At 42.3% G+C, this 24026-nt stretch overlaps 1 protein-coding gene across 1 annotated transcript in view; it reads left to right on the top strand.

The window, feature by feature from the left end:
* LOC139407772 (liprin-beta-2-like) overlaps positions 1-24026 on the top strand; it is a 91508-nt gene that overhangs the window by 51553 nt on the left and 15929 nt on the right. Inside the window, exons 6-19 of the mRNA XM_071151635.1 lie at positions 6862-7059; positions 7982-8074; positions 10099-10191; positions 16025-16136; positions 16447-16482; positions 17656-17717; positions 17800-17875; positions 18084-18190; positions 18437-18504; positions 18770-18853; positions 19195-19255; positions 22134-22172; positions 22558-22696; positions 23803-23938. Coding sequence (XP_071007736.1) covers positions 6862-7059; positions 7982-8074; positions 10099-10191; positions 16025-16136; positions 16447-16482; positions 17656-17717; positions 17800-17875; positions 18084-18190; positions 18437-18504; positions 18770-18853; positions 19195-19255; positions 22134-22172; positions 22558-22696; positions 23803-23938 — 1304 coding nt within the window. The remainder of the gene's footprint in view (positions 1-6861; positions 7060-7981; positions 8075-10098; positions 10192-16024; positions 16137-16446; positions 16483-17655; positions 17718-17799; positions 17876-18083; positions 18191-18436; positions 18505-18769; positions 18854-19194; positions 19256-22133; positions 22173-22557; positions 22697-23802; positions 23939-24026) is intronic.

The following is a 24026-nucleotide window of genomic DNA, read 5'->3' as shown; positions in this document are numbered from 1 at the left end:
GGGTATCATCAGAGCCTCAGCCCTGTCACAACCCCAGTCTGTCTGTATCATAGAGAATCTGACCTTGTGTTAAATAAACATGATTTAGTGTTGTGGACGAACGCTGAGGTCCAGGGCACCCAAACGCCCTCGCTGCCCCAAAAGGCAATATAGAGACTGATAAACAGGGACGGAAATTGGCTGAGACGCGAGAACACGACGGGGCCTAAACGAGATCTTCTGACAGACAAGCGGGCAGATGAGAAATGGCACGGAGCAGAAACGCCGGCTGTATTCAAGATATTCTGATGAGCAATCATCAACTGAGCATAACGCTAAAGACATATGCATAGCAGATCGAATACATTAGTGACATCTGTGGGAAGTCAAATCTCGGTTGTATTTCTAATGAAGTATTGCAATAATCGAGAGCAATCTGACTGTGACATTATGCAGAGATGTCTTGGGGACAGAGTAAGTTATACTGACTGAGGGGGAACATGTAATGGACACAGCCTGTCGGGTCACGCCTCTCTGCCCCCGTCCCATAAATCAATGATATCCGGGCAGAGCTGGACTCAACGCAGGTCGTGTTGCCGTGGTAACATGAAACCAGTCTGCATTTGTTTCATCCACAAACACTTGTCCCTGGAAGTGACAGCTGCTGGGCCCCATGCACTAATGGGGAATGGCAGAAATTCACTTGGAACATTCCACAAGTGCAAACACTTTCACCGCCGAGACCTCCCCTCGACCACCAAGCTCAGAGCGTACAGCTATATATAGAGGGGGAGCGTGTGTCTTATCAGCCGTACTGTAAGTGTAACATCATCTGGCACTATCATATGAAACTTCCTCTGTCCACAGGCCTGGCATTTCTGTCAGTGTATCCAAGATTAGGACATTAAACACCATCCCTCCCTACTATTCAGGATATGGAGTTGCGCACTACTACTCAGCACGTTAGTGCAGTGGTATTTCAACTTTTTCAGCGGGGACCCCATTTCTGGGAAAATCCTTCTTTTTACCTGTCTCCTCCCGTTCATCTACACCCGGGGTGTCAAACTCAATCAGCGTACGGGCCACATTGAAAAAACAAACATAGCCTGTTGTGGGTTTTTTTTTTTTTACGTGCAAACAACTGGCCCAAACTGGCCATTGTTTTATTTGAAAAAATATGGCCCTTTATGATGTCCACTTACTAGATGTGCAGAAAATGAACGTAGAGATACTTGGGTGCAAAGGAGCAAAAAAATAAATAGCAGTATGGGGATCAGGTAGTTGGGTGGGATATTTACAGATGGGCTATGTACAGGTGCAATGATCGGTAAGCTGCTCTGACAGCTGATGCTTAAAGTTAGTGAGGGAGATATAAGTCTCCAACTTCAGTGATTTTTGCAATTCGTGCCAGTCATTGGCAGCAGAGAACTGGAAAGAAAGGTGGCCAAAGGAGGAGTTGGCTTTGGGGGTGACCAGTGAAATATACCTGCTGGAGCGCGTGCTACCTAGACTTATAGATGACCTGGAGCCAGTGTGTTTGGCGATGACTATGAAGTGAGGGCCAGCCAATGAGAGCATACAGGTCGCAGTGGTGGGTAGTGTATGGGGCTTTGGTGACAAAACAGATGGCACTGTGATAGACTACATCCAATTTGCTGAGTAGAGTGTTGGAGGCTATTTTGTAAATGACATCGCCGAAGTCAAGGATCGGTAGGATAGTCAGTTTTACAAGGATATGTTTGGCAGCATGTGTGAAGGATGCTTTGTTGCGAAATAGGAAGCTGATTCTAGATTTAATTTTGGATTGAAGATGCTTAATTTGAGTCTGGAAGGAGAGTTTACAGTCTAACCAGACACATAGGTATATGTAGTTGTCCACATATTCTAAGTCAGAACCGTCCAGAGTAGTGATGCTAGACGGGCGGGCGGGTGCGGGCAGCGATCGGTTGAAGAGCATGCATTTAGTTTTACTTGCATTTAAGAGCAGTTGGAGGCCGCAGAAGGAGAGTTGTATGGCATTGAAGCTCGTCTGGAGGTTAGTTAACACAGTGTCCAAAGAAGGGCCGGAAGTATACAGAGTGGTGTCGTCTGCATAGAGGTGGATCAGAGAAACCCCAGCAGCAAGAGCGAAATCATTGATGTATACAGAGAAAATAGTCGGCCCGAGAATTGAACCCTGTGGCTCCCCCATAGAGACTTCCAGAGGTCCAGACAACAGGCCCTCCGATTTGACACACTGAACTCTATCTGAGAAGTAGTTGGTGAACCAGGCAAGAAAGTCATTTGAGAAACCAAGGCTGTTGAGTCTGCCGTTAAGAACGTGGTGATTGACAGAATCGAAAGCCTTGGCCAGGTGGATGAATACGGCTGCACAGTATTGTCTTTTATTGATGGGGGTTATGATATCGTTTAGGACCCTGAGCATGGCTGAGGTGCACCCATGACCAGCTTGGAAACCAGATTGCATAGCGGAGAAGGTTCGGTGGGATTCGAAATGGTCAATGATCTGTTTGTTAACTTTGCTTCTGAAGACTTTAGAAAGGCAAGGTAGGATAGATATAAGTCTGTAACAGTTTGAGTCCAGAATGTCTCCCCCTAAGAGGAGGGGGATGACTGCAACAGCTTTCCAATCTTTAGGGATCGCATACGGTACGATAGAGAGGTTGAACAAGCTAGTAATAGGGGTTGCAACAATTGCGGCGGATAATTTTAGAAAGAGAGGGTCCAGATTGTCTAGCCCAGCTGATTTGTAGGGGTCCAGATTTTGCAGCTCTTATAGAACATCAGCTATCTGGATTTGGGTGAAGGAGAAATGGGAGAGACTTGGGCAAGTTGCTGTGGGGGGTGCAGAGCTGTTGACCGGGGTAGGGGTAGCCAGGTGGAAAGCATGGCCAGATGTAGAAAAATGCTAATTGAAAATCTTCATTATCGTGGATTTATCAGTGGTGACAGTGTTTCCTAGTCTCAGTGCAGTGGGCAACTGGGAGGAGGTGCTCTTATTCTCCATGGACTTTACAGTGTCTCAGAACTTTTTGGAGTTTGTTGATACAGGATGCACATTTCTGTTTGAAAAGATAGCCTTTGCTTTCCTAACTGCCTGTGTATATTGGTTCCTAACTTCCCTGAAAAGTTGCATATCGCGGGGGCTATTCGATGTTAATGCAGTACGCCACAGGATGTTTTTGTGCTGGTCAAGGGCAGTCAGGTCTGGAGTGAACCAAGGGCTATATCTGTTCTTAGTTCTACATTTTTTGAATGGGGCATGCTTATTTAAGATGGTGAGGAAAGCACTTTTAAAGAATAACCAGGCATCCTCTAATGACGGAAAGAGGTCACTATCCTTCCAGGATACCCGGGCCAGGTCGGTTAGAAAGGCGTGCTCGCTGAAGTGTTTTAGGGAGCGTTTGACAGTGATGAGGGGTCGTCGTTTGACCGCGGACTCATTACAGACACAGGCAATGAGGCAGTGATAGCTGAGATCCTGGTTGAAGACAGCAGAGGTGTATTTAGAGGACAGGTTGGTCAGGATCTATGAGGGTGCCCGTGTTTATGGATTTAGGGTTGTACCTGGTAGGTTCCATAATAATTTGTGTGAGATTGAGGGCATCTAGTTTAGATTGTTGGATGGCCGGGGTGTTAAGCATATCCCAGTTTAGGTCACCTAACAGTACAGACTCTGAAGATAAATGGAGGACAATTAATTCACATATGGTGTCCAGGGCACAGCTGGGGGCTGAGGGGGTCTATAACAAGCGGCAACAGTGAGAGACTTATTTCTGGAAAGGTGGATTTTTAAAAGTAGAAGCTCGAACTGTTTGGGCACAGACCTGGACAGCATGACAGAACTCTTCAGTAGATTGCAACTCCACCCCATTTGGCAGTTCTATCTTGGCGGAAAATGTTGTAGTTGGGGATGGACATTTCTGAATTTTTGGTGGCCTTCCTAAGCCAGGATTCAGACATGGCTAGGACATCAGGGTTGGCGTAGTGTGCTAAAGCAGTGAATAAAACAAACTTAGGGAGGAGGCTTCTGATGTTAATATGCATGAAACCAAGGCTTTTACGGTTAGAGAAGTCAACAAATGATAGCGCCTGGGGAATAGGAGTGGAACTGGGGGCTACAGAGCCTGGGTTAACCTCTACATCACCAGAGGAACAGAGGAGGAGTAGGATAAGGGTACGGCTAAAGGCTATAAGAACTGGTTGTCTAGTGCGTTGGGGACAGAGAATAAAAGGAGCAGATTTCTGGGCGTGGTAGAATAGACTCAAGGCATAATATACGGACAAGGATATGGCAGGATGTGAGTACAGTGGAGGTAAACCTAGCCGTTGAGTGACGATGAGAGAGGTTGCGTCTCTGGCGGCACAAGTTAAGCCAGGTGAGGTCTCCGCATGTATGTAGGGTGGGACGAAAGAACATTTTGAGCGGGACTGAAGGCTCTACAGTGAAATAAAACAGTAAAAACTAGCCAAGACAGCAGTAGACAAGGCATATTGACATTAGAGAGAGGCATAAAGCAGGTGCATAATATGCTGTGACCCTAATCAAAAAGTACTTAATAACTCCAAATTGCAAAATCGTAGCTGTAGGTTATTTTAACATTTTAACTTAAAACATTTTGTATGGATCACCAGTGCAGTTGAATGCAGCATTGCTGTATGGTGCACTCAGAATGTCTTGTAGTTGAGTAGCCAGGCTACTGCTCAAATGTTGCTGTAATAGGTCTACATGTTTCTCCTTTGCATGGTGTTTTGTTGCAGGTTTTGCTTTTTGGTTATTGATTGTCAAGCTTTAAAAACTGAAGCCAGACTGCAACCCTTTAGGAGCCAAGCTACTTTCCATCCCCTGTGAGCTGTAAACGGCTTGTGTTTATGTTTATGTCCAATGGCAGATGAGCACCGATACGTTTTATCTATAATTTCTCTTCATTATTTTTCTTCAAATGACAAGGATCAAAAACCATTTGCCATTAGATTGTCGACTTCATTCATGATGATGACTGCTAGCTTGCTAGATAAGAATGTTAATGTATGATGTTGACATGATCAGTCCAATCAAAGCGACTGTAGATATAACGTGGTTTGACATCATTTTATCTGTCGCCAATGACCTTGAGCCTTCTTGGATGGGCACTTCTGATGTAACTCTATGGCAGCACCAAAGGGGCTTGAATTTTTTAGCTCTACCCTTAGATTTGGCAGTGACATAGTGTCCCCATGAGTGACAGAACACTAAGACAATCATGGCGCAACTAGAGAACATTACCAACATCTACGCTCCGTATTTTTCACTGGCTGCCCCACCACGACAGAAAGCACTGAGCTAGGCTGAAACACCTGCATTTTGGAGCTGCCTAACTCAAGAAAGCAAAGAGACCAAGTTTGTATGAAGCTTTATTAACTCAATGATTTGTAGATTATTTTTTACATTGTTTGCAAACTGATATGTGACACGTATTAATGTCAAAATAACATGCAAAACAGGCAACCCACCCCCCCCCCCCTAAAAAATACACTTAAACAAGGAGGCAAACAATGACATGCTACATTGAAATAAATTATGTATCATTGTATGTAGCCTTCATTGAGGTATTATCTTGTGTCACTATGACAATGAACGTACCCTGAAAGAGTTGAATGTGTTACCACTTTATTAATAAGCCTACAGTGTGCACTAGGATGTGTTGATCAGTTGATTGAGAGGTGTACTGTAAAATGATAAACGTTCCTCTAGTGTGGATGCTCACCAACGTGGGTTCGAGTCCAGACTCGCGATAAACAGTTACTGCAAAACTGCAATCTGTAGGTGTTTGTTCACGTCCATCTAAGTCAACATTTGTAATTGGCTGATGAAGAATTTGTTGCAGGATATAATCACTGGCACCTGGTGAAGTTAGCATCGGGCTAACTTCATGTTATCTGATGGGACCATCTGCAATTTAGCGTTCTGTCACATGTAAGTAAATCAACAATTTCTGTTGGCTGATAAGCATTTTGAGCTGGATAAACTGTTTAAGTTTAAATCTGTGCTTAAGTTTGCAAGTATGCCCCTAAGGTAACTATCCACACATAGACATGGGCAGCAATCTTTCTCCGGAGCAATGGGGGCTGGAATTAGGTACAGCAGGAGACATTGCTTGCAAACTGATATGTGACACGTATTAATGTCAAAATAACATGCAAAACAGGCAACCCCCCCCCACTGCTCTGGGAGGAGCGGTGTGTGTTGTTTGGCGTGCCCCACTTGGCAGTGCTTGATATGACTTTTAGTGCAGAGCATGGCGGGCGATATGGAAGCGGGCCAAAACGAATTGACAAACCAAATCATTGCGCGGGCCGGATAGAAATGTGTCATATTTTTACATTTTGGCAACCCCACTGCAGTTCCCTCGTGACCCAACTAGGAGTCGTGACCCCCACTTTGAATACCACTGTGTTTGTGAGACATCCCGTTTCACATGCCCTTAGGTTTAATCACAGTTGGCCAAACTGCTAAGAATTTTGTTAGGAATCAACTTTCTGTCCTAAATCTTTGGTGCTTTCCAATTCCCATGGGAAGTAAAGCAAACTTTTGCCCTTGAGTCAGACAAGCCGTTCCTCCCATTTGCACTTTGAGAACTTGCAAAGTAGGTCAGGAACTTTTGTTATGCTGTCTGGCAGCATGTGACAGTTTAACCGTGTCAAATATGATCTGCATTGAAGCTCAGAGGTCCCTTTACCCTCATCCTAGTAATAACCACTTCTGTTACGTGTCACATATTTAAAAAATAAAAAATAAAAACAACATAGAAACATTTAACTCACAACAGTGCATATTATTTTGAAACGTTTTTATTATTATTTCTCAGTTTTCTGTTTTGTATTTTTTTCCCCCTCTCACAGTGTGTGGTAAATCTGATTAGCGAGCTCCAGGAGCAGATGTGTAGGTTTCAGGAGGAGATCCATACCCGGATCATGGAGAAACGGGCCATGGAGGCCCAGGGGGAGAGTGGTGCCCGCAAGGCATACGACCAATGCCCCGACGTGGGCTTGGGTGGCTCTGACGTGGAGGAGTTTTGCTGTCGCTGTGGAGGACAGAATGTAGGCAGACTCTCTGAACCAAATGGACGCACTCCCCCGTCTCTCTTAACCCCCGTCCTCCTCACCCTTCTGGAATCCTCTACAGGCTTTAACACTACCCGCTTTTCTTACAGTGTCCGACGTCTCTACCTCTACTACTACAGTGTGTGGGAATCCTGTGGTTTTCATGTGTGCTGTTTGCTTCCATGTCCAGGTGTTATCTCAATCTGCGTTACTCATTGTAAGTGGTGTGGTGTGTTTGCATATCCGTGGGTCACCTTATTAATGCAGCCAAGGTTTGCTGGTCACTTTCTCCAAGTACTAGGCTTGGTTAATGGCTTACGCTACTAACTACCCTGTCTCTAAACATGAGATTCATTGTTAACATGTTTTTTAATGACTTTATGACATTTTCAAAGAAACATTATATTCTTGTTGCCAGTTTCTTGTTGCCAGTTGCCAGTTTAAAAAGACAACTTTTTAAAATGTGCCTAATTGATGCTATAACAAACTGGAAACCAGACTATCTAACTGACAGGTAATGGCCATAAACATTGGTCCTTTTAAATAGTCTGAGCCATCCATACTGAGTACAGTATAGGGGACTGACTGACTGGTCACACATTAAAAGGGTCACCTGCTGTGTTTCCTGGGAAGTGGAGGTTTAGCTTTTTGTCTTAACTGCACGGTGTTTTCGGCTGTCAAGGGAACAAACTACTTGGGATTTTGAAAACCTTCCTTTCTACTTTTTGGTGTAACATGTTCATTTATAAACTGAGGGAACAATGTCTAGATCCTAACACTGGTTTTTGACTGTGGAAAAATTGGCGTTTTCGTGTGGAAGGCACAGTGAAGAGCATGATGTTTTTAGTTTGGAGATTTTACATCAAAGGGACAGTCATTTTCAACTAAAACATTACAATATGTTCTGTGTTATTCACAGGGCTTTCTGCAAGAACTCCGGTTTCTCAAGAGTAAAGTGGATGAGCTGGAGGGGGAGAAATCGCAGTATGAGAAAAAACTAAAGGCCACAAAGGTAAAAAATCATTTCTGTCACTTTTTTTCTTTATAGTTCACTAATTATCTGTCAGTTTAGTTTATTCACATGGCACTTTGTGACACCCACTTTAGTTATTTCGTTATTTTTGCTTATTAATATTCCAATTTCATTTGAACACATACGGTACAGTCGGAAAGTATTCAGACCCCTTGACTTTTCCCACATTTTGTTACGTTACAGCCTTATTCTAAAATGGATGATTTTCCTCATCAATCTACACACAATACCTCATAATGACAATGTGAAAAGAGTGTTTTATAAATTGTTGCTAATTTATAAAAAAATAAAATAAACAGAAATACCTTATTCAGACCCTTTGCTTTGACACTTGACATTTAGCTCAGGTGAATCCTGTTTCCATTGATCATCCTTGAGATGTTTCTACAACTTGATTGGAGTCCACCTGTCGTAAATTCAATTGATTTGACATGATTTGGAATTGCACACACCTGTCTATATAACGTCCCACATTTGACAGTGCATGTCTGAGAAAAGAACCAAGCCATGAGGTCGAAAGAAATGTCCGTAGAGCTCCGAGACAGGATTGTGTCGAGGCACAGATCTGGGGAAAGGTACTGAAAAATGTCTGCAGCATTGAAGGTCCCCAAGAACACAGTGACCTCCATCATTTTTAAATGGCAGAAGTGGGAGGTGACCAAGAACCTGATGTTCACTCTGACAAAGCTCCAGAGTTCCTCTGTGGAGATGGGAGAACCTTCCAGAAGGCCAACCATCTCCGCAGCACTCCACCAATCAGGCCTTTATGGTAGAGTGGCCATATGGAAGCCACTCCTCAGTAAAAGGCACATGACAGCCTGCTTGGAGTTTGCCAAAAGGCACCTAAAGACTCTCAGACCATGAGAAACACGATTGAACTCTTTGGCCTGAATGCCAAGTGTCACGCCTGGAGGAAATCTGGAACCATCCCTACGGTGAAGCATGGTGGTGGCAGCATCATGCTGTGGGGATGTTTTTCAGCGGCTGGAACTGGGAGACTAGTCAGGATTGAGGCAAAGATGAATGGAGAAAAGTACAGAGAGATCCTTGATGAAAACCTGCTCCAGAACGCTCAGGACCTCAGACTGGGGTGAAGGTTCAACTTCCCCAGGACAACGGCCCTAAGCACACAGCCAAGATGACGCAGAAGTGGCTTCGGGACAAGTCTCTGAATGTTCTTGAGTTGCCCAGCCAGAGCCCAGACTTGAACCAAATCGAACATCTCTGGAGAGACCTGAAAAGAGCTGTGCAGCAATGCTCCCCATCCAACCTGACAGAGCTTGAGAGGATCTTCAGAGAAGAATGGGAGAAACTGTATATCCCCAAATGTTTTTTTTATTTTTTTATTTTACCTTTATTTAACTAGGCAAGTCAGTTAAGAAAACAATATTATTTTCAATGATGGCCTAGGAACAGTGGGTTAACTGCCTTGTTCAGGGGCAGAACAACATATTTTAACCTTGTCAGCTCAGGGATTCAATCTTGCAACCTTTCGATTACTAGTCCAATACTCTAACCACTAGGCTACCTGCCAAATACAGGTGTGCCAAGCTTGTAGTGTCATACCCAAGAAGATACGAGGCTGTAATCACTGCCAAAGGTGCTTCAACGAAGTACTGAAGGTGCTTCAACAAAGTACTGAGTAAAGTGTCTGAATACTTATGTAATTGTGATATTTCAGTCTTTTCTATTTAGTAAATGTGCAAAAATGTATAAAAAACAGTTTTTGCTTTGTCATTATGGGGTAATGTGTGTAGATTGATGAAAAACAAAACCATTTATTCCATTTTAGAATAAGGCTGTAATGTAAGAAAATATGGAAAAAGTAAAGGTGTCTGGATACTTTCCGAATGCAATGTAATTTCTTCTTTATTTACTTTGATGATCTTGGCAACCCCAATTTTGGAGATAAACTGTTCCTATCTTCAAGCTTACTGTCCACCCCTTCTGGCTTTCTCTCTCTCTAGCTGTCTATCTCTTACTCTCTCCATGTGTGTTACCAGTCGCTCTTGTCCAAGCTCTCTAGCCTGAAGCTCACTGTAGAGCACACGCAGGTAGAGAAGCAGCACTGGGAGGAGCGATGGCGGACCGCTCAGGTGCATCTTCTTCTTCCTCACCCCTAAACCGCCTCTCGTGCTGACTCCTCCTTCTCCTCCCCCTCTGCTCTTGTTGTGCTCCACCTCCTCCTTCGTCTGCACCTGTCCCTCTTCCTCCTCCTCCTCTTCCTCTCCTCTTGTTAACCCCCATGGTTGTGGAATCTCATTCACCCAATCCCATACAGGTTCAGGTGCTTCTACTGAGATCCTCTGGGTAGAGTTTACTAGGAGTATTGTCACCTGTATGACTATTAAATCTACGGAATCCATATGACGAACACCTCTGACGTACCCGTTTTAAGTCACTTTAGATTAGAGCTCAGATGTTATTTTCTTATACATTTAGTTAAATAATGTGGAATGATATAAAAGATTCCTCCAAAATAAGGACATGTACTTTGTGTTATATATATATATATGGTGGGAGAATGAGAGAAATTCAAAAAATAACAAATTAAGATAAATGTATGAAAGAGAAAGAGAAAAACAAACTTTTGATATTGATTCGGTCCGACAGCTCACTATTACTCCCCCGTCCTCCCTTACCAAGCACTAATAATACAGAAAACTCGGCATGCTCCAATGGCATTCTGTTATTCAATGTACGTGTTTTGCAAGAGCGAGCGGAAGGGGGATAGAGGGGGCGATACGTACATCTCGGGCTGCAGACAGTTTGTCCATGTGCACAGGATATATCTACACTGTGCTCATCCAGCAGAGACGAGTCAAGTTTGTGTGTGTGGTTGTGAACGGTAGACAGAAGTTCACTCTAGGACTCCTGTTTAGTTCACTGACCAAGTTCATGACCTCCTAAAGGTGTCTTTGTAGTTATTGACTAGTGACTACTTCCACACAGGCTCCAGTCAGTTCGGACTGGCAGATAATCATCATGCTCCCCTCCAGGCTGCCACTCAGGCTGCCCTATAGGCTATATTGGCTTAGTGAGATTCCCTGTTTAATGTGCATGTGGTCTATTGGGTTTGTACTGCAGTGGTGAAGTGTACTGTTGTGTTTTCATCCGGCCTCATTCTCCAGTTTTATGTCTTCTACTGTACCTAGTTCCAGCCCACATTGCTCCAACCTGTGTTACCGGAGAAGGTTTGCTGCCCATGTCTATGTGTGGATAGTTACCTTGGGGGCATACTTGTGAACATGAGCAAAGATTTAAACTTAAACAGTTTATCCGACTCAAAATGCTTATCAGCCAACAAAAATTGTCGATTTACTTAAACGTGACAGAACGCTAAATTGTAGCTGGTCCCATCAGATAACATAAAGTTAGCATCGGGCTAACTTCACCAGGTGGCAGTGATTATATCCTGCAACAAATTCTTCATCAGCCAATTACAAATTTTGACTTAGATGGATGTGAACAAACACCTACAGATTGCAGTTTTGCAGTAACTGTTATTTTAAGACGTTTATTGCGAGTCTGGACTCGAACCCATGTTGGTGAGCATCCACACTAGAGGAAAGTTTATCATTTTACAGTGCCCCTGTCAATCAACTGATCAACGCATCCTAGTGCACACTGTGGGCCTATTAATAAAATGGTAAAACATTCAGCGCTATTGTGCATGGTAACAGCTGGAAAAGAGAGGCAAGCAATGTGTAGCCGAAGTAAGAAGTTAAATATTAGCTTGATATTAGGCCATTCGTTAGCTAAATATTAGGGCTATAAATATTTACCTGTCAAAGTGCAAGGAAAAAAAGTTTACAGATTATGAAATGGCAGATCTGCGCGTTCCTCTGCGATCCCCGGGCACGAGGAGGTATTGATCAGGCCTATTGATTGGCTTTCTCTTGGGACTCCATAAGATTTAAGAGGAATAGCCGAGGCAGCAGGGATGCCAGGTGCATGAATTCACAACAAAACAATGAAGTCAGACTACTTCGAGATGTGTAACCTAAGTTAGAAGCGTATGCGCATTAGCCCATAATTCATTAGCTCAATTAGCTCATTAACTCTTTCATTAGCTCTTAGCTTCATTAGCTCTTTCTGAAAACACTATAAGTGTAGCCTACACATCTATTACATAGACGAGTAGGCTACACTTATAGTGTCTTCAGAAAGTATACACACACCTAGACTTTTTTTTTTTACTAATTAATAAAAAATGAAACGCTGAAATGGCTTGAGTCAATAATCCTTCAACCCCTTTGTTATGGCAAGCGGAAATAGGTTCAAGAGTAAACATTTGCTTTACAAATCCCTTAATAAGTTGCATGGACTCACTCTGTGTGCAATGATAGTGTTTAACATGATTTTTGAATGACTACCGCGGCTCTGTACCCCACACATACAATTATCTGTAAGGTCCCTCAGTCAAGCAGTGATTTTCAAATTCAGATTCAACCACAAAGACCAGAGAGGTTTTCCAATGTCTCGCAAAAAATGGCACCTATTGGTAGATGGGTAAAAAAAAAAGCAGACATTGAATATCTCTTTTGCATGATGAAATAATTCACTACATTTTGGATGGTGTATCAATACACCCAGTCACTACAAAGATACAGGTGTCCTTCCTAACTCAGTTGCCAGAGATGAAGGCAACCGCGCAGGGATTTCACCGTGAGTGTGATAGGAGAACACTGAGGATTGATCAACAAACATTGTAGTTACTCCACAATACTAACCCAATTGACAGAGTGAAAAGAATGAAGCCTGTACAAATATTCCAAAACATTCACCCTGTTTGCAAAAAGGCACTAAAGTAATACTGCAAAAAAATGTGGCAAAGCAATTCACTTTTTGTTCTGAAGTGTTATTTTTTGGGCAAATCCAATACAACACATTACTTAGTAACACTCTCTATATTTTCAAGCATAGTGGTGGCTGCATCATCTTATGGGTATGCTTGTCATCATTAAGAAGTGGAGTTTTTCAGGATAAAAAATAAACTGAATGGAGCTAAGCACAAGCAAAAATCCTAGAGGAAAAGCTGGTCCAGTCTGCTTTCCACCAGACACTGGAAGATAAGTCTCTGGGCTTACCGCCTTAGTGGAACACGTCACCAATTAGTGATAGCAGTGAAGGTAAATTACAGCTATTTGACAAGACCACATCTTCAACTTTTTTTTAAATTATGTACGAATATAAACGTACTTGTTGCATAATCCTCCTACATCTTTATTGCTGTGAAAGCACACAAATGAGTGTGAAACTGTAAAAGGTATAGGTATATACATAAAACAAACACGCACAAAAACCATGGGGAAAACAGAGAGTTAAATAATGAACAAGTAATTGGGGAATTGAAACCAGGTGTGTAAAACAAAGACAAAACAAATGGAAAATGAAAAGTGGATCGGTGATGGCTAGAAGGCTGGTGACGTCGACCGCTGAATGTTGCCCGAACAAGGAGAGGGACCGACTTTGGCAGAAGCCGTGACAGAAACGATAGGAAGAAATGTGGGATTTTGTCATATATGCGAAAACAGTAACAGTTTGTCTCACGTTAGAACATTTTGTTACAGACCAATGGAACAAAAGTAAACCTTCGATTTGTAGGTTTTAAATATCCCTCTAGTGGCCAGCACTGACCTATTTTAAGAAATGCCATTGGTTTGTGGATATAAAGTCTAAGGCTGATGAAGAATTTGTTCCAGGATATAATCACTGCCACCTGGTGAAGTTAGCATCGGGCTAACATGTGCCATGTTATCTGATGGGACCATCTACAATTTACTGTTCTGTCATGTGCAAATCAGTCCCCAATTTTAATTGGCTAATACCCATTTTGAAACTGTTTACATTAAAATGGTTGATCGCAAATATGGCCACATTGTGTTTAAAGTGCTTTGTTCGACTAGAATAGATTCTTTGAAACACAGAGCTTTTTATTGACTTGAATTGATCAGTATTTGTTTGTTCTCCCTACCCCACTAAGGACTTAAAGCGATGCTCCAAATAGTTTGTATAATTTCAGCGTGGTGCTCACGAGCCAAAACGGGTCCCCGTTTTTGTTGTTCTACGTCATCCAATTTGTATGATACAGTATGTTACGAATCCAATTTGCACAATATGTTACGAATTTGAATGTGTTTAAGATTGTGGACTGTGTCTTTTATCTGGAATTATGCACCACATCTAGGGCTGTTGCGGTGACCGTATTACCACCACACCGTCGGTCACGAGTCATGAAGGCAGTCAAATTCCACATGACTGTTTAGTCACGTAATTAGGCTTCTCCAAGCTCTGATGCTGCTGCTGATCATAAGTAGCCTACCAAACTTGCCCGGTACTCAGCACTCTATTGTCCCTTTACGCAATCTGGCATCAATGCAAATGTAATCGAAAATCGAATCAAATACTTCATGAGAGCCCATGAGCTCATGTTGCGCAACATTTCTATAGGCTATGCAATTGCGCGAGAAAACAGAGTGATGGCCTCTACTAAAAAGAGGAGGTTCCAATCTTATTTCTATAGGCTAGGCCTGCTATATTTATTTCTAAACTTTCCTAATATTAAGCAGATTGCTTATATTTACAACAGGAGTATAACCTACCTGGCTGGCATGAACTAAAGTGGCCAAATAACTTCTTAAAATTAAGCACATTAATATGGGATATATTGCATCCCACAACTGTCCCAGACTATGTTTGGAATATTTATTTCTTGCACAGAATAGAATAGGTCGACCTTTGTACTATGGCGGATAGTAGATTGACATAGGCTAGTGCTTTTGCTGTTCGTTAGGCCTACTCATCTTGTTGGCTGACGAAAAGTAAATGTGGACAGTTCAGTTGCGTCCCCGATGTGTCTCTCTTCACTTGTAGCATATGAGAAAGACCCGATCACGTGATGGAGAGCCATGTGAGTGAGAGGTGATTTGGAACGCGCAGCACTCAGGACGAAGGGCACAATGGCCACTGGCCGGCTGCAAAAGGCATGTTTTTTTTAAGGTGCATTACTACCACACAAAGGGAATGCTGCTGTGAAATTTTAGGCATTATCAAGTGCTTGTCAAATTGTGAATGAGTGACTGATGTAGTGTGTACAGAACAAAGCAGAGCTCATGACTTTCAAGCAACTTTAAAAAAAATCATCATTAGAGTCTCATCATGCAGGCTTACAATGTATTAAAAATCAAATCATATAGGCCAACGTTTGTAGAACAACTAAAGTTACATTAATAACTCTAAATGAAGCATATAGGAGTACCTATTTCTTTGTTAACCGCTCAACACAGAATAGACACATGTGCGCACTCCCACAAATCGTTTGGAGAAAATATCCAGTGTATTTTATTCAGCTTTGTTCAATTGCATTCTTCCTACTATAAAATAATATAAAATAATGCCACGGAATTCTAAGCAAATCTTCTGCTGAATGAACTAGTGTAGTCCACAGCCATTGGCATATCCAGATCAGGACCTAACATAAGGACAACTCAGAGGATGCTATTCTGTTCTTCTGAAATAGACTACATTTTATTCATATCATACTTCTTTAGACCTGTCTAAAATAAATAATGGATTTATTGTGAAGGTGTAGGCTATATTAAATGGATTTATTAGACTTTTTAAAATGTAGATGTTCCGAAGGTCTGCTTCAGTGGCTTGTGTGGAAGCCAGGAGAGGCTATGTGTCTTAATGTTAATTAACTGTCAATTACCATGAGACTGACAGTTGTTTTCTTGACATTCACCTGCTGACAAAGTTTTGTGACTGCCACAGCCCTATCCACACCCCTCTCATGCTTTTCCTCCTTGAGGAAGACATAATTGTATTGCCACCTTGTACCTATATCTGTATGAGATCTAATGTCATAATGTGGCTGTCAACATGCAGTATTAACTTGTATCACTCCATTGACCGTGACCCTCTCAGGCGGAGATAGCAGACCTACAGCAGATGCTGGCTTCCAAAGACTCTGCGATTGAGGGCCTACAGAGCCAGCTAGTCTCCAGAGGCCCAATGACCAATGAGAACCCAGAGAGAGGTAACTTTACCTGTCAAACATACATAATCAGTAATACCAGGGACTGGCTATTTTAACACATACTGTCATTATTTCAGGTGTCCCACCTCAAACTTAATACCATCCACTAATGCTTATTCTACTGTCAGGGCAGGGGGAGACTTTGAACATTGACATTTGATAATACGAACTAATGATACATATTTAGAGGTTGAATTATACCAGCTGGTCGTCTGCATGTGGTGCCTCATTCAGATAATACAATACCTATCAAATGCCCTCTCTCTGCCCCCTCCACTTTTGTCTCTTTACTCTATGCTGCCCCCTGCAGTAGAGGAGGTGTATAGGAGACAGCTGACAGACAAATGTAAGTCTCTAGTCTCTAAACTCCTGCAGTTGTGGCCCTGGTACAATGCTGCTCCGCCGTCACTGCCTCTCTACTGTTCTGTCTAACCCACGCTGGCATGCTGTCATGTCTGTCATACCCATTCCATCAGCCCCGGCAGCTGCAGATGGGAGAAGGGGAAGGGGAAGAAGGGGCAGGGAGGAGGGAAGCTCTGACACATCCTCACACCCACGCCCATGAGAACATTGGAGATGAAATGGCCTAATAGAGAAGCATGTCTGTTCTACGAAATATATTACCCAATATTTTATTTTCTCTGTTACGCTGTGTGCACTGAGCTAACATACATGATTGTTGCTGACACTCAAAAAGCCTACTGTAGCTGCTGGCAAAGCCTATACTTTATCAATCAGGATGTAACTTTCCAGTGCCACTATTTTTTCCGTGTAATGTTATTATTAAAACAAAATCAGACCACCCCATAGTAGAATAGTTGACCTATTTAACTAGTCGGCTTGTTGTACTGTGTTCTATGCAAGATAAATGTTCTTCTGAAGGCACATTCAAGTTGCGAGAGCATAGGGAGAGAAACGTACTCTGACAAGCAGTCAATTCAGAACAATTCTTAATGCAATCGTGGGAAAAATACTTTTGAAAGCAGTATTGGCCTTTGTTAAAAAAAAAAGAGGGGGATACCAGCTTTCCATTGCTACCACGTTTATTTCTCTACTCCTAAAATTGTGTGCGGCATAAATAAATAAAAATGATATATACATGGTCGAATATGTAAAAAATATTTTAACGTCATTTTTACCAATATGTTATTGGGCTCATTTCTGGAGTTGGAAAATATATTGTAGATGGTGTCAGCATCCTCATTTTTTAAAAATGTATTTTGGAGTAGAATGTCCTTTTCCGGGGAGTACCCCGGACCCCCTAACAAATGGGACTGGGATTGGTCAAACTCGCAGTTTAATACATGTACAAAATGATCCTCTTTCCCTAAAAGCATGATGGTCTTTACTGCTTTACATAAAAGGTTAACTTGGCCCCGCAGACAATCGATCTGAGATCAACTTCAGTTTCACTCATGGGATTTGTTTTTGCTTTATCCCAGGGAGTTATGAACAGTTGATATTTAAACATAATTACTCTCATGAGTCACAAAAATACATTTTCATTTTCTGTTTTCAGACCAAGAATTGCAAAGGTTGAAAATGGGGATGGAGTCTTTGGTAGCAACTAATTATGAGAAAGTAAGTAAATGTGTCATATTCTAATTTCTTGATGTTGTACAGAGTGAAGGTGTGTTATTAAAGTCCTTTCTATTTGTGTCAGGACCGTCACATAGAGGAGCTGACTGTTCTCCTGGGCCAGTACAGGAAGATGAAGGAGGTGATGGCCCTCACTCAAGGTAATATACTCACTGCCTATAAACACTCCCTCCCAAAGATTATACACATTCACTGCTTTTATACACACTTACTCAAAGGTGATACACGCTGCTTTCATATACTCAAGCTGAGAGCTTGACATTTTTCAAATAAATAATTACAAGAATGTTGAAGAGGCATTGAATAAATTCTGAATGTGTGTGTGTGTGTGTGTGTGTGTGTATTTAGGGTCCAGTGAGAAGCTCCTGGTTGGGAGCAGTGAGGAGGAACTGAGTGGGAGTCTGAAGATGAGGGCTCTCACCCATAAAGCTCATTCAGACATCATCCGGTCAGCGGTAAGAGAGCTCTGTCTGCTCCTCCTCTGTGGACCACACAACACAGTACAATGACAACCTTGCATTTCTCAAGTACTCGCCCACTCATCATATTTTCATTGAATAGTACTAACACTCTGACTAGTAATACACTCCGTGCCTCTGCTCTCATATACCATGCCGGTGTATTAGCAGACTATTTAGTGTGCATACTCAAAGTGTTTAAACTCTTGCTCTAAAGTGTCTGTGTGATATCGCCCTACCCAGATGTCTTCTAGAGGCTCCTCTCCCCTGTTAGTGTCTCCCTCGTCCTTCCAGAAAGAGCTGGACTCCAGGTAAATAAACAAGCCAGCTGACAACCACTGATTGCACACACATGGAGGAAGAAGTCCCCAACGGGCTTGTATTGTTGTTGTTGAAATTAGATGTCCTTGGGAGAGGTTGACCGAACGTGAATAAAAGGCACTTGTGCCCCTGTACACCCAAACACTTGCAAGCACACTCGCTCTCACAAACACACACACACACACACACCCCTTGTGCCCCAGCCGTGCTCCCTCAGGTTTACCGTGTTATATTGGACCTGTCCCTGTGTCCCAGCTGCCGCAGTATCCAGACCTCCCTGGAGACGTCGATGGTGATGGTCTCCCAGAGTGATGCTGGTTGCTTCTATAGCGGAGAATGGCAAGTATAGCTGAGGCTGTGTGGGTGTGACAGCCAGGCCCACTCGTTGTTTTGGTTGTCTTTAATTAAGGGCCCACTAAAGTGGCTGTGAGTGACCCTGTCACTGTGATGTCCCCGCCTGGCACAAACAGCCCCCACAGCCCCCCTCTCCTGTAGAGCCCAGCCTGTCACATCACATTACCTACAATCCCCTCTGAGAGGTAGGGCATCCCAAAGACCACATGCCGCTGCCAACCACTGCCAACTCAGAAATCTACTGCGGAGAGGCCAGCCCTTAACCCAACTTGAAATACTATAGTGTTGTATTGCTAGTTTGGTTTTAATGTTGTTTTTCTCAATAGGTCCCAACCACGGATGCTTTCAAGTAGCCTGGAGGAGTTACAAAGTGGATCGTTACCAAAGGTTTCATGATTTTGACTTGACTTGTTTTGTCATTTTTTGTTCATTATTTAAATGACAGGTACATTATTTAAATGTATTACTTTATTAAACATGAACCCGTAGGCTGCCACTCAAAAGAAAACCAAAAGTAAGAAATGCATAACAGTTTAAGTAATAATACATTCAGTATAAACCTATAAACAGGAGAAGAAAAAAACGAAAAGAAGTAGGATCCCCCCGTGTATATGCCTATTTATATACAGTACCAGTCAAAATTTCACACACCTACTCATTCAAGGTTGTTTTTGTTTTTACTTTTGTTCTACATTGTAGAATAATAGTGAAGACATCAAACCTATGAAATAACACACATGGAATCATGTAGTAACCAAAAAAGTGTTAAACAAATCAAAATAGATGTAATATTTTAGATTCTTCAAAGTATCCACCCTTTGCCTTGATGACAGCTTTGAACACTGCCGTCAGAAAGTATTAATACCCCTTGACGTATTCCACATTTTGTTGTGTTCCAGCCTGAATTCAAAATGCATGAAATAGATTTGTTTTGTTAACCCTCTACACACAATACCCCATAATGTTACCCCATAATTCTAACATGTTTTTAGAAGTTTTGGCAAATGGATTGAAAATGAAATACATAAACATCTAATTTACATAAGAATTCACACCCCTGAGTCATTACATGTTAGAATCACCTTTGCCAGCGATTACAGCTGTGAGTCTTTCTGGGTAAGTCTCTAAAAGCTTTATACACCTGGATTGTACAATATTTGCACATCTTTCTTTTTAAATTTCTTCAACTAGGCCTCTCAGGAACATTCAATGTCGTCTTGGGAAGCAACTCCAGTGTATATTTGTTTTAGGTTATTGTCCTGCTGAAAGGTGAATTTGTCTCCCTGTGTCAAAAGTTTATTTGCGCCGAATACAACAGGTGTAGACCTTACAGTGAAATGCGTACTTACAGGCTCTAACCAATTGTGCAAAAAAGGTATTAGGTGAACAATAGGTAGATACAGAAATAAAACAACAGTAAAAAGACAGGCTATATACAGTAGCGAGGCTATAAAAGTAGCGAGGCTACATACAGACACCGGTTAGTCAGGCTAATTGAGGTAATGTGTACATGAATGTATAGTTAAAGTGACTATGTATATATGATAAACAGTAGCAGCAGTGTAAAAAGAGGGATTTGGGGGGGGCACACAATGCAAATAGTCCAGGTAGCCATTTGATTACCTGTTCAGGAGTCTTATGGCTTGGGGGTAAAAACTGTTGAGAAGCCTTTTTGTCCTAGACTTGGCACTCTGTTACCGCTTGCCATTTGGTAGTAGAGAGAACAGTCTATGACTGGGGTGACTGGGGTCTTTGTCAATTTTTAGGGCCTTCCTCTGACACCGCTTAGTGTAGAGGTCCTGGATGGCAGGCACCTTAGCCCCAGGGATGTTCTGGGCTGTACGCACTACCCTCTGTAGTGCCTTTCGGTCAGAGGCCGAGCATTTGCCGTACCAGGTAGTGATGCAACCAGTCCTGATGCTCTCGATGTTGCAGCTGTCTGTTGGAAAGCAGAATGAACCAGGTTGTCCTCTAGGATTTTTCCTGTGCTGTTCCAGTTAAAGGGTTGTTCAGATTCAATTAGATCAGGGGACCATCCTTTTTAAATGTCTAGCTCGGAATATGAGCTTTCCAAAAGTAGATTTTTCTGTATTTTGATTTAACTTTACGATTACAATATATCCATATTAGACATGCAGCATGTGCTTCATTTGTAATTAACCCAACACATTAGAAACGTTATGGGTGCTCTAACAAAAATACATAACCATTTAGCTTCTGATGACTGTTATCCTAACAAAAACAGCTGAACACATACACTACCGTTCAAAAGTTTGGGGTCACTTAGAAATGTCATTGTTTTTTAAAGAAAATCTAATTTTTTGTATTTTAAAATAACATAAAATTGATTAGAAATATTCCATATGAGAAATTGCCAAGAAACTGAAGATCTCGTACAATGCTGTGTACTACTCCCGTCACAGAACTGTGCAAACTGGCCCTAACCAGAATAGGAAGAGGAGTGGGAGGCCCCGGTGCACAACTGAGCAAGAGGACAAGTACATTAGAGTGTCTAGTTTGAGCTTCATTAAATAGTACCCGCAAAACTCCAGTCTCAACATCAACAGTGAAGAGGCGACTCCTGGATGCTGGCCTTCTAGGCCTTCTGTTCTGTGAAGGGAGTAGTACACAGCATTGTACGAGATCTTCAGTTTCTTGGCAATTTCGCGCATGGAATACCCTTAATTTCTCAGAACAAGAATAAACTGACGAGTTTCAGAAGAAAGTACTTTGTTTCTGGCCATTTTGAGCCTGTAATCGAACCCACAAATTCTGATGCTGCAAATACTCAACTAGTCTAAAGAAGGCCAGTTGTATTGCTTCTTTAATCAGAACAACAGTTTTCAGCTGTGCTAACATAATTGCAAAAAGGTTTTCTAATGATCAATTAGCCTTTTAAAATGATAAACTTGGAATAGCTAACACAACGTTTCATTGGAACACAGGAGTTATGGTTGCTGATAATGGGCCTATGTACGCCTATGTAGATATTCCATAAAAAATCCACCGTTTCACGCTACAATAGTCATTTACAACATTAACAATGTCCACACTGTATTTCTGATCAATTTGACATTATTTGAATGGGCAAAAAAATGTGCTTTTCTTTCCAAAACAAGGACGTTTCTAAGTGACTCCAAACTTTTGAACGGTACTGTGCTTGTATTCTAAGACTGTTGTTGTTGAGTTGATGATGCCGATACATTACTATACTAACAGTGTGTGTGTGTTCTCTTCGTTACATGCACGCTCCCCCCTCCTGTAGCATGTCGTGGTCGGTCAACCAGTTGAACCGGTTTCAGAGGTATTTTCTACTTGCATGATCTCACCACCACTAACCCTTAATCTCTCACAAGCTAACTTTATCCTATCTGACCGGAACAGAGCCAAAGGTTCAGCCGAAACTGTCAAATGTAGTAGCGATCATACTCTAGGTGCCCCTAAGGCTTTTAAAATTGGCCTTTTGTCTGTTGTCTCCTGAAAACTTGTGACTCCAGTGGCAGTCCTATCGAATTAACAATGATATGGTCATGAAAGGACAAAATATAAATCTGATTCTCAAATTCTGTTCTGTAATTTAGCAGCATTTCAACTGAAATCGAATGTCAACAGATGCCATTTAATTCCATTTGGATAGACTTGGGACTTGCCTGTAACCATCCCCCCCCCCCCCCCCCCCCTCCCCACAGAATCCGCACATCGAAATGAACAAATATCAGACCCTACCAGGGAAGCTGTCTCGACCTGACATGAACGAGGATCGAGAGCAGCATTCTACGCCAGACCAGCTGTCCCCTGACGATAGCGAGGACAGTGAGTTTCACCTAAGTAAGTCACATCTTAAAACACTGCTGCTTGTCTTTTTTTTTTTTATCAAACAGCCTTCTGGAATGTTTCAAACAACAGATAACAACAAAGCCTTCCCGTGGATGTATATTATACATTTAATAAATACACTTCTATAGTTTGTTTCAAAAACTGCACTGTTCCACTCTTCTCTCACAGGGTGGTTGGTTTGCATGGGGTGGCTATCCTCAATTCTCGCTCACTCTGTACTAATCTTCCACTTGCCGTTGTACCGTTTCTGCTGTTCTCTCTCTTTTTTTTTTTTTGCTCTGCGTGGCTTTCTGCTTGTATCATGGCTGAAGACCGCTGCAGGAGTGCCAGTGCTCCAGCATTAGGTACCGTACTACTACTCACAGACAGAAGCCCCGTGTCAAAGCACCAGGCCCCTGTTTTCACTATGGATTAAAGTTGTGACTTAAAAGTTGATAACTCTAGCCTGTGTTGGAAGGAGTAAGACCCTCAGTGAGTCAGAGAGAGGCATCTCCGATTATGCCTGGCTCTTTTTTCTTGCATGTGTGACTGGTGTTGCAGTGCACAAAGTGCACATTGACCTCAAAAGCAGGGCTCCTTCGGCGTGGTCACGTGAGGCGAGGGTTGTGTGCACAGAGGTAGACCACGGTTGATCTGGCTTAACCATACACTGTAAACAAATACAGATGCAACTTGACATCCCATTCGCCCTCAGACCATCATTTCATTTCAGTGTATTAAACATGTTTATTAGATAAGCGAAAAACTAATTTGTCTTCAAAGATTTTAATTGGCATCCATTAAGACAACATTTACATTTTGTGTGTAATTTTGCTGAAAATGCTGGAGCGCACTAACAATGTTAATGCTTTCCTGTTTCACCTTTCGCTTGGCTAACCTTTGGCACAGCAGGATCTTGTGGAAAGCATGATCTGTTTGATAAGGGTGGGTCCTGCATGGATAATACCTCAACTTTCGACCCTAAAGAATTGAAGGAATGCAGTGTCCTTGAAGCGTTGCGCGACTTGCTTTAATTAATAGAACAATGACTTAAAATGAGGAAGACAGTTTTAAATAGATTCCAGTACTTACTAAAACGCCATATGCTGCTCTCACAGGAAAGTCGGAGAGACTGGATGAGTCCACACTGTCCGACTTGTCTCCCCTGTCGTCTGGAGTGGACTCAGGACAGCAGTCCCCTGTCTCTCCAGAGAACAAGAAGAACCACCGGGGCATCAAGAAGCTCTGGGGAAAGTGAGTACCTGTACAGCTGACACACACACACGAAGGGCACACTGCTGAAGATCTTTCTAGAGATATTTATTCAGAGACGATTGGTATA

This window comes from Oncorhynchus clarkii, chromosome 1, assembly GCF_045791955.1.
Source record: "Oncorhynchus clarkii lewisi isolate Uvic-CL-2024 chromosome 1, UVic_Ocla_1.0, whole genome shotgun sequence".
In the NCBI taxonomy this organism is placed as follows: domain Eukaryota; kingdom Metazoa; phylum Chordata; class Actinopteri; order Salmoniformes; family Salmonidae; genus Oncorhynchus; species Oncorhynchus clarkii.
This window is presented reverse-complemented; position numbering and strand designations above follow the sequence as displayed.